The sequence below is a fragment of the Sinocyclocheilus anshuiensis genome, unplaced genomic scaffold (genome assembly GCF_001515605.1).
Source record: "Sinocyclocheilus anshuiensis isolate Anshui unplaced genomic scaffold, SAMN03320099.WGS_v1.1 scaffold1709, whole genome shotgun sequence".
Lineage (NCBI taxonomy): Eukaryota > Metazoa > Chordata > Actinopteri > Cypriniformes > Cyprinidae > Sinocyclocheilus > Sinocyclocheilus anshuiensis.
Genome location: NW_015541051.1, coordinates 122,512 through 133,861, shown reverse-complemented (window position 1 = coordinate 133,861; position 11,350 = coordinate 122,512). Strand labels below are relative to the sequence as shown.

At 39.7% G+C, this 11,350-nt stretch overlaps 1 protein-coding gene across 2 annotated transcripts in view; it reads right to left on the bottom strand.

Annotated features, from left to right (window-relative positions):
- Window positions 1-1,938: 1,938 nt before the first annotated feature.
- LOC107690600 (FTS and Hook-interacting protein homolog) overlaps window positions 1,939-11,350 on the bottom strand; it is a 22,853-nt gene continuing 13,441 nt past the window's right edge. For both annotated transcript variants that reach the window (XM_016488972.1, XM_016488973.1), the window contains 8 exons: window positions 10,814-11,059; window positions 10,468-10,635; window positions 10,237-10,316; window positions 9,740-9,909; window positions 8,323-9,633; window positions 8,035-8,213; window positions 7,501-7,663; window positions 1,939-4,773 (listed from right to left, as the gene is read on the bottom strand). In XM_016488972.1, the coding sequence (XP_016344458.1) occupies window positions 4,463-4,773; window positions 7,501-7,663; window positions 8,035-8,213; window positions 8,323-9,633; window positions 9,740-9,909; window positions 10,237-10,316; window positions 10,468-10,635; window positions 10,814-11,059 (2,628 nt within the window). In that variant the 3' untranslated portion in view covers window positions 1,939-4,462. The remainder of the gene's footprint in view (window positions 4,774-7,500; window positions 7,664-8,034; window positions 8,214-8,322; window positions 9,634-9,739; window positions 9,910-10,236; window positions 10,317-10,467; window positions 10,636-10,813; window positions 11,060-11,350) is intronic.

Here is an 11,350-nt window from a genome sequence, read left to right as displayed (position 1 = left end):
TGTCTTCACCACCTTTACTGTTGTAAAATGATGAGAGATTCAAACAAAAAGTAATCAATAAATAGAACAAAATAAAAAATAAAAAAGACTGCAAGTGACGTCGCTAGCGGAAGTGCAAGTGTCTGAGAGTGCAAGTCTGAGAATGCAAGCGCCAAGCTGCAGCCAGACCCTTCTCAAACATTTAGGAATCTTATCCAAGTTGTAGGCTAGTCAATTTTGGTCAGTCAGTCGTATCTGAGGATCCGCGGATGAAACTGTGACCACAAACACCATTAACTTAAGTGTTTGTGAAATAACTTTTACATTATTTTAAAAGTTGTTGAAAAACTGTTGCTTCAATATGGCAATAATCAGCAATATGCTTTCACACAAATAACCTTATTTTTGAATGTTTCAATATGCGTTGACACAAATGACTTATTTGAATTTTTCATTGATACAACATGGCACTGAGTTGTTAGAAAAGAAATGCGTAGAGACGTTATTGCTTGATGACGTCAGGAGCCGATGAATCGGCTTTTTGAACCGGTTCAATTAACTGATCTGTCTGAAAAGTACCGGTTCGCGGAAATGAATCGGACTTTGCATCACTAACATATACAACACATAGATATGAATTAAAATATGCCGACGCCCGGTTTCACACCGCACGCGTGAACAGAGCGTAGCCCAATTTAACGCCCGTTTCACACCGCACGTGTAAGCAGAGCAGAGGCAGCGTAGAAGCGGCGCGTAAGCAGCGCGTATTTTTTTCGGCGCCCATGTTAACAGATTAGAGCAGGGGTGCCCAAACTCGGTCCTGGAGGGCCGGTGTCCTGCAGAGTTTAGCTCCAACTTGTCTTGTCAACAAATGGAAAAGTCAGCCATCTATTAATTATCATGTTAATTATTGTGCCTTTAGACCTTAAAAGCAGGGGAGCTTTTTACCCCGAATACCATACTTTCACATTATTGTAAAAGTTGTTGAAAAACTGTTGCTTCAATTATCTTAAACAAAACTGGGAATCATTAAGAAGACCTTTTTCTTCGATTATATTCAATAATTTTAGCGATTTTTATTTGCTACTTAAATCTACAACATTTTAAAAACATCAAATATTAGATCAAGTTAGCACAGAATCAACTACACGAAAACACATCCCATGCCAGGAGTTATTGCCCAAACTTCAAAGGCCTGTTTAAATTATTAAAACTAGAGGCATTTATTAACTTTAAGATTATTTTTCATGTAAACTACCTATATACATCATGGTATATGCATGTGTGGGGGGGATATGCTGCCCATATCATAAACCAAAGCACATGACAGACAGTTGTCGGAGAACACCTGAAAAGCGTGACCGAATAAACGATACTCGTCTGTATTTGCAGTACACACCGCGAGACAAACGCTGCCAGTGTGAAAGCACAATGGGCGCGCGCCGCTTCTGCGCTGCCTCTGCTCTGCTTACGCGTGCGGTGTGAAACAGGCGTCAGGCTGAAAGAAATTATGAAAGACGTGAAGTTCCTTACAGCAGCATCGTCTGTCTCAGATCCTTTCTCCAGTGAAGCATTTTATCATAAGATTAGGAAGAGACGATAGAAATAGGGAGGAAGAGAATCCCAATGATGAGCATGATGGCTCAGAGTAAACTGGGTCATTTTTCTGACAAGCCAATATTTAAGGTGTCATCTAATCTGCAGCTTAAAACCAGTCTACGCACCAATCAAAACAGTGTCATTTATTTTTAAAATCCTGATTCATCTAAGTCCAAGCACCAGATCAGAGAAAGTCTAAATTGTGTATTCAGGAGATGTGCTAATTTTGCTTACATTTCATATGCATTTTTTAATCATTATTTCTAATGTATTTGCAATCAACCACATCTCAATTAAAACAAATGACAGAAGATCTCACCTTTATAAACTTCTCAGAAATAAAGACAAAGAAGCCAAAGGTATTGCCAGGTAAAACATTTATAAATTAATAAAAACATTCCCTTTTAGTGTTTGTCTTTGAAGGTTTTATCGTTGATTTAAATCTCCATTCAGTTCCACTTTCCTCCTCCATTTTATATATAGAAAAATATTTTGATAACATTCATCATTTTGCACGAGTTTCCATACAGTCCAGTAGATTACTGAATCGATAAGGTATAAGTCAATTATTGAAGAGGGGTTCTGGATTGTAAATTTAGTTTGTGTTTGTCCCCAAAGGTTTAACCATCTTCACTTACTCAGAAACACAGAAACCAGTTTGCATAGATAACAAGCTGCAGAAGTCCTTGTCAACATCAACATTTCATTCCAAAAAATGGACAGTGAAAGAAAAATAAAGAGAAAACCAAATACAGAAAAATCAACTTAAAAATTGTGCAATGTATACTGATCAAACAGTTTTCAATAACAAGCACACACAATCAATGAGCTCCTGATTGTTAAACATTTTCCAAAATCATACCAAACACTTAAGTATGTATAAAAAGAAAAAAACATGCTATCTGCTCCACATCAGGCATATAATTGCATCATAAAAACAATGGGCATTTCTTGTGCATTGGTATCTTACGACACATCAGTTGTATAGGCCTATTTGATTTCTAACTTAGAAACTGAAAGGAAGTATAATAACCGCTGTCTCCATAGAGATAACCGAACCCTAACATATATGTACCGTTTCTTCATTCAACCTCTTGCTCTTTATCCTTTCCATTTCATCTCTCACCCACAGACATCAGAGCGTGTTTCAAGGAAAGCACAAACTATTTTTTGACACTAACATGGTCTACCATTATCCTTAAATATGGAATTTGCATGCTAAACATTTCATATTTCAACTAACAAAAGCAGAGAAGCATCAAACTAATGTTCCACACAAACCCTCTGTGGATGGGTGGATAGATAAGGAGGGGAAAATGGATGGATTGACAATTTAGCAACTAGAAAATAATATATAACCGCCTTTCAAATTGTCTGCTCTTACATCTAGAAACTGATCAAAAAGCATATTTGATCGAACAGAATTACTGAACATAAGTGAAGCAGAAAGAACACTGCATGGAAAGAAAATAACGTAAACTGAGGTAATGTGCATCTGGCTTTGCATGATAAAAGCTCTTGGATGGATGATTTCAGATCAGCATAAGTGTTTAAGACACAAGGGCCAAAAATGATACTGGAAAAAAAAAAAACACTCACAAAACTTATGCACATGTATGTCCTAACTTCCATTCTGAAAATGAAAGTGTCTAAAGTATTTTGGTAATAAACAAATTAAAAAGTGGCATGGCGTTTCCACTATGAATTCACTCATACTCCATAACACTAGCAAAATCAAGTAGTGAACAGAAAAAAAACACTTTGATTCAACACTAAGATGGCTTATGATTCACATAACTTGGCTCACTCCTTAAAGGGACAGGTAATTATTAAGCAAGCTTCTCTATGCTCATACCAGCCAAATATTTAAGACATTAGCACCTAGTCAGATGCCAAAAGGGATGCTAACATCCAGTACAGGAAATCTTTGTGGGCAGAAAAATCAGTGCCTTTCCAAAAAAAACGAAAGAGGATATGTAATGTCATGCTAGGTGAATGTACCATTTGCATTTCCCTAAAACGGCCAGAAATGAACATCCTAGAAAATGTGCTGCTGCAACACGACACGAGAATGAAAACTTTCCATCTATGCTTAATTTGTCAGGCTTTTATTGGGACGGAGGTTAGGAAAATGAACCTCTCCCCTCTTTACGGGCTCTAACGTCACTCTAGTTGTTGGACAAGAAGATTTGTGCTAGAGTTTGGCAGAACTTGAACATTTTGTCACGATTTTTCAGAGATGTCAATAAAGGGGCATATCCCCGATACCGAGGACCTATTGCCCAGCTTGTGATTGGTAAACAATATCTGACATCTCATCCTTTGAAAATGGCCAGATGATTATTTCTGATTGATCCTGGTGTGATCTCACAGACCTATATTTCTATAAAAGAGAAAATAACCGTTCGACATTGCTAAAAATGTAAATGGCACTTCCGCACCCATAAAAGTTTAAAAGAACCGTGTGTAGTGAGTCTACTTTAGCTAGTCTCTGAAGTGACTTAGAAACGTAGGGAGTGCAAGTTTACGGCCAAATTCCTCCAGCTTAAAGAATGCAAGTCTCTCTGAGTGTACAAAAATCATTATACACATAGATATTTTATATAGACTATATACAAGATTTATATGCACAATTTCCTAAAGCTTAATGGATAAATGGCCCTGTACAATATAAAAAAAACGACATTATGAACATGAGATTATTAACAAGAGATGTCCTCTCTCTTTACCTTTATGATCAACTGATTTTTCCTGTCTCTTTGAGTGCATTATGTCCCTTGAAAAAAAGACTGTTTGTTTGAAAAATCTCAGGTATATAATAGTCTACAGCTCAGTGCCGGGAACAGTGGATAAAGCAAGTATAGAGGAAAATTTTGGCCTGGTGTTATTCCTCGGTGCCTTGACTAGGTGGGAAGGGCAGGGCTACAGCATGCTCCTGTGCAAGAGCTGCTAGCTCTTTGAGAAACTCTGAGAAAATAACAGCACAGTAGACTGCGTTTTTCACCCTTAGTGCCTCTGCCTGCTTCTCCAGGCCAGAGCCCCCACTGGCTGCACCACACCGAAACAAAGCACTGTGCAGAGACTGCCCTCCGTCTCTCACGTGGGCCAAGGCCAACTGAGCTGCATGTCGAGCTCTCGTAGGACTGTTGGTGTGCCTCAGGATAAGATCGCCCAGAGATGGTTTTCGGCTTTTAACTGTGGGAGAGAAAGAGAGACAGAGACAAGAAAAGAAAAGAAATAAGTTAATAAGTTTCCTTGTGCATTATAATTCCTCTTTAGGCCATTTCAAAAATGAGTTGAAAGGTAAGTGAAATGTCTCCTTTAAATTGACTGAACATAATGACAAATTCTCAGGGTATATGAAGAGTTTTTTTAATCAAATGTTAGACTTTAAGACCTCTTCTGAGAGGTCTTCTGCACAAATAAAATTAATATTGTGTGTTTATACGGAGCAAATACTGAAGACATATTTTTACTCAATATACAGTATACACATGCACTGACATTGGTTTATGTTCTAATATATGAATACTAGTGCTGTCAAAATTAGCATGTTAAAGGCGATTATATTAAAATATTTAACGCAATTTATGCAAGGCTAGTTGGCCACCCCACTCACAACTGCTGCTTCTGTCTTTTTTCTTGACAAGAATTGCATTTATTTAGACGCGGAACTATGTATGTCAGTTCCATGTCACGTTTAGCAGTGGCAACTCAAAGTTATAGCAGCCAAAATAACCTAATAACCCAGCTGCTGTGATGTCTGTTAATCAAAGAACAAAAGAAAAAAGGGGAAATCAATAACTGTTGTAGCTTTAAAGGGGTGGTTCACTGGGTTTCTTCTAAGCTTGATTGTGTTTATGGGGTGCAGTCTAACGTGTTAATGCTTCATTTTTTTTAAAAACGCATTATTTTTCACATAATTTACCTTCATTCCAAACCGCTCTGTACCTTCTCAGAGAAACGGGCTGATCATTTCCTTCTTTTATGAAGCCCCTCCCTCAGAAATACGCGATGGGCTCTGACTGGTTAGCTAGCCCAGTGTGTTGTGATTGGCTAAACCGCCTCTAGTGCGTGTCTAAACGTCCCACCCCTCACCTCGGCGGCATGTGCTCCGGTTATATTGTAAACAGCTGCGTCCTTAATATCGCTTATCAGTTTGAGCCCGATTGAGAAGCAGAGGATATTATTGAAGAGGATCGTGCAGAACCTGTGCAAGCATGGCTTTTAATGGTAGGCCTATGTTTTTTGTGTTGTTGTTGTCTATTTTAGATACGCTGTTATTTGTAAATGCTACTGCTTATGTTAGCTTTTAATATACAGTTTTATCCTGATTAAAGGGTTTATCTGGGTTTGTGATGTCACGAACCTGGGAAGTAGCTCGTTGTAGTCCCTACCAGTCGTTTTTGTAGGCATTAAACTGCCAGAATTTTAAAAGACGATATCTGTTTGCATTGAACTTTCAGCTTCGTAACTTTGCAGATATTGTTTATGCTCAAACAGCAACATTAGACACTAACTAACATTAAAAAAAGTGAAATCGCAATGAACCACCCCTTTAAGGATTCATCTATATTTAATTTAGAATTTCATGTTTCATAACTTTATTCAATTTTGTAGGGCACAGGTAAATTCTAATAAATGTTAAAATTGACAGTTCTCAATTATACTGTAATGTTGAACGGCTATAGTCAATGATTAAATATTAGGGGGAAAAAACAATTTCCTAGAGACATCAGTAGTATTGGTATCAGTGATACTGGCCTTCAGTCATAAAAAAAAGATGCCATTAAACAAATATAAAAAAATACTATCTTTATGTTGTTTCAACATTAATTTGAAGATTGAATGTGCAATTATTGCAATAAAAATGTACATTTAAAAACTTTAATGTTAGGTGGGATTAATCGCGATTAAATTTCAGAAAACAAATGCGATTAGTTTTTGTTTTTTTTTATCGATTGACAGCACTAATTAATACATACATGGATTTTGCTGATACTATAATAATGTTTAATATGTCTTCCTGGGACAGGGCAGCTCAGAGAGAAGCCACATAAGAGCTTATGTTGAATTAAATGATATAGTTTGTGTAAACAAAATGCCAAAAATATCCAGAATTTTTTTTATGCATAATGCAGGACTTTTAATTATAAACAAGCCTGAAATACACAGGACTCTTAATTGAAATTGTCTATGGTTTACGCCTTCCAGCTTCTCATGCTGTATAAGGGAGATATGCACTTTTACAACCATTTACAACAGTGTTTCTCAACCCTGGTCCTGAGCGCCCCCCAACACTGCACATTTTGTATGTCTCCCTTATCTGACACCCATTTCAGGTCCTGGAGTTTCTTTTAATGAGCTAATGAGTTGAATCAGGTGTGTTTGATTAGGGAGACACACAAAATGTGCAGTGCTGGGGGGCGCCCAGGACCAGGGTTGAGAAACACTGATCTACAACATTACAATATAAAACCCATAAAGTAAACATTGTTTTTAATTCACCGAAAGCAGATCATAACCAATTGCTTGGCATAGATGCAAGGTATTCATTGACTGTGAACTACTCTGAAAACACGAGACTGTAGAATGCTCAAGAACGCCATATTTTGACTTTGAGCATGCAGCAATCAGAATAAATTCAATCATGAATTTGAATAATTTCTGCTTTTGGTTCCCAAAATTAAGACCCCTTAAATGTCCAATAAGATTTCCGTTAAACTATTTAATATATTTAGGATTTTTTTATGGTCTTATATTCAAAATATCCTTCAAGGCTTATTGTGTGATATGACCGTGTGAGTGTGTATTATCCTTTACAAAGGCGAAAGTCACAAAAACATGTCACATCAAAACATAAAAAAAACATGATCTCTTGTTTTTGTTCCTGAGACTGTTCATTCCCTTTCATCCACCTACTTAATGAGTCTGAACGACGGAGGTTGGGCACTCCCATGGGTGAGTCAGACCAGTCTAACTTTCCTCTTGCAACCAGAAAGCGGCGAGCCTTTCTTAACATGGCAGGGAAATCCTCGTGTGCTGCTGCAAATACTTCAATGCGATTTTTTACTGATCCTAGCACCTGAAGAGTAGAAAGAAAAAGGAGTCAAAGTAAAAATCAACATTTTTAAAAAAATCTTTTTGATGCAATGCATTTGTTTATAAACTTAAGTTCCAGTCAAATCAAATTTTAAATTAATTGCTTACTCAAACTTTATCCCTAAAACATTAAACAGCTTAAATTTTTTAAACCATAAAAGCTCAAAAAAGTGCCAATGACACAAAAGGCAGTTTTTGAGTATTTAAAATCAATTCTGATTTCATATTTTTGATCAGAAAATGTACAAACCAATAAAAAGAGCAACTGAAAGTGATTCAGTCTTTGCATATTTTATATTAAGCAGTCATGCAGATGGATTTGTCATATTTCTAAGTTATGCATTGCTGCATTACCTGAATGAGTGATTTAACACTGGGCTGAAACACCATGTTGGCGTTGAGGAGGAAAGAGCGGAGGAGAGGCTGAGGGTAACAGGCCAGCTGGAACACAACACCCGTCAGCAAAATGTTCACATAAAGGGAGTTCTGCATCATACTCTCCAGTTTACTGAACAGGACTGTTATAAATGGACCTACACAGAGGGAGAAGCGGAACCAGTGACTTATGGTTAGCACTTGCTGAACTTGCACAAGTAACATAAGCACTCAAATCTTTAATTTGGTCATCTCTACATCGAGAACCTGTGTACGGTTGAGCAAGAGGTTGTCCGAGGGGTCGTGCGGGGCTAAACACCCCAGGGGCAGAGCTGTCAGGCTTCGTTTCACTGGAGCGCTGCTCAGTCTCCACTGGAAGACAGTCCTCATCTGTCAGGCTGGGAGCAGGAGCAGTGCGAGATTCCCGAGAGGACTCCTCCGAGCTGCGTGAAAGAACCCTCCTCTCCCTTACACGTTCCTCCAGCTCCTTCAGCTCCTGGTGAAAAGCCTCAATGCTGATTCCCTGGCATTTCGAGTCTCCAGACAATGGCTCCGATGGCGCCTGCTCCAGCAACTCCTCAATCAGACGCTCAACGGACTCTGGACCCCTGCTTTCACGGGGAACTGTGGAAGTCTCGGTCAAGGCAGGAACAGGAGATAATCTCTGGCTCTCGCTTTGCAGACACTCTTGGGTAGAAGAGGGCACGGAGGTTTGATGTTGCAGATGTGGCTTCACCTGCACCTGAGATGATTTCATTGCCGATCCTACATGTAAATCATTGTAGTCAACCAGGCACATACCCATCGACCCATTCATCCCTGACTCCACCACGCTGTTATTTACATCAGAGTCCCTTTTTACTTTCTTAACTTCCATTCTCTCATCCACACTGTCTGTGAGCTCCACCTGCCCCATACCATTATAGAGCGCTTGATGAGGTGCCAAATGAGAGTGTTGGGATACGGTTTCCACAGCACCTGTTATTTCTGTAGAGACTGATGCAGAAGAAGAAGACTGGAGAGGTATAGAACTGGGAAGAAGGCTGTGTTTCTTACTGCGGGGTGTGAGACTGATACAGTTCTTGCTGATGGTAACATCCCACTCTCCACTATCTCGATCTGAACTGCTCCACTCGGCACATGCTGCAGCCACCACTGCTGCCCTCTGCTGAGCGGGGTCCATTATGGAGAAATGCTCTTGTACCATACTGAGGGAGGGGTTGGACGTAGGAGCGGGAGGTGGAGGAGGAGCAGAGTTTGGAGAGGGATTTTCTCCATCGTAAGGGACTGACCAGTCTCGACAGGCCCAGGAGCAGAGCTCAATACCCTTCCGAGCAGCACGCAGGTACTCCAGGTAGCCAGTCTCTCCTTCTGAAGCGTCTTGGAGTTGGTGCATGGGGCTGTCAGGAGACAGAGGGGAGGAAACACTAGCACGAGGAGAAGAGGGAGCGTTCTCCGAGCCAGACGAGGGGGGGTTGGCTTGGCCTCCTGAGCTTTGCTGTCGAATAAAGAGAGCGAGGCGGGAAGGAGTGCTGGGTCTTGGGTGAACCGGTGACTCTGAAGTGGGACTACCTAGCACTGTAGGAAAAACGGAGAGAAAATACATTTTGTAGGCATGAACAGCAGCAAAGTTTTTCAGTGCAGTCTAAAAGCACATCTGTAAATGTGCCTGACACAGGCTTACCCTTTCCCCAAAAGGCAGGTTCATCATCCCGCTCACTAGAGGGTGCTGGAGTGATTCGGCAGCATTCTGGTATGAGGGAAAGGAACTTGTCAGCTGATTTGCCATAGAGGTCTGTTTCTCTGACTGCCCTTCGCTGACTCAGCATTACATGTGTGCATGGCAACAGATACCTAGAGACAAGCATTAAATAAACTTTTATTTTTTAGACACAAATAATAATTATTTTAGTCTCTTTCGCCCAAGTATGAGCAATATCAAATGCCTAATAAAACCCACAAACAAGAATCCTATTATATATGACACACAAATATAGGATCTACACTATCGTTGGTAACAAAAAAGTTTTTTGTAAGGAGTCTCTTATGCACACCAAGGCTGCATTTATTTGATCAAAAATACAGTAAAAACAGTAATATTGTCCAAAAATGATTATAATTTAAAGGGGTCATATGATGTGATTTCAAGTTTTCCTTTCTCTTCCCAAGCACACAAAATACCTGAGAACAAGCTGGAGCATGAGGTCTTCACAGTTGAGACTGAGCAATGTCTTGAACAGACTCAGAGAGACCATGCACAGCTTCAGAGAGGGAAAGAAAAAACAATGCAACTTTAGTCACTCCACATTCCCAGGAATATACTGCTTCTTCAATGCTAAGTCTACAGCACTGACAAAACAGTGTCTTTTCTATCTATACATGCAGCCTAGATGTAGCATGTGCCAAACTAACCCGTGAATTGCTGCTGATGCGTGTGAGTAGTGTATCAAGGATGGTGTCGTTGTCATGGCGATGCAACAGAATGAAGCACAGGAAGGTCTTAAGGAGGGAAGTTTCTGTGATACTGTGTAAAAACAAGTCCAGATATGCCGTGCTTGCTATCATCTCATCCACTGACGACTGACAGAGGAACCATGAAAGAGAAAGAGAGAGAGAGAGAGAGAGAGAGAGAGAGAGAGAAATCAAAATAAGAGAAAACGAATACTATTCAAAACATTGTTTTATAATGAATGAATATGGAAACTGCCATCTACGCCAAATATGGCTCACATCTTCAGCCCAGTTCAGTGTGGCTCACCTTGTGCAGAGCGGGGCCTATGACTGGAACCAGGAAGCCATTGTGGAGGTAGTCAAGGAGTTGGCAGCGCACAAGAGGGTGTGCCACCTGTACTACAGCGTTACAGAATTCAAGACTGTTCATGAAAAGCACTAGAGAGGAGACGCCCATCCAGTCCTCCCTCCGCAGGGCGTGCCAGTCGTCGCCCCGTACCTCAATCTTCCGTGGCAGGGATGAATACAGTCCACTCAGCCCTGTCGCTAGCACCTGGGAAACAGAACAATAGGTGCCAACATTATTTCATAAAGTTCACCAAGCAATCTTCTGCATTTTAAATATAAACTGAATGAAAAAACATTTGCAATATGCACATCTGAAAACACAAAGCAAATGAAGCCTATACATTTAACAAGTTGCAACAAATCTATTTGACTAATGAACTGTATAAGTTGTAAATAAACGTATTAAAGGGGTCATATGATGCTTTTTTAAAGATCATTATTTTGTGTATTTGGTGTAACAGAATATGTTGACATGCTTTAATGTTCAAAAAACACA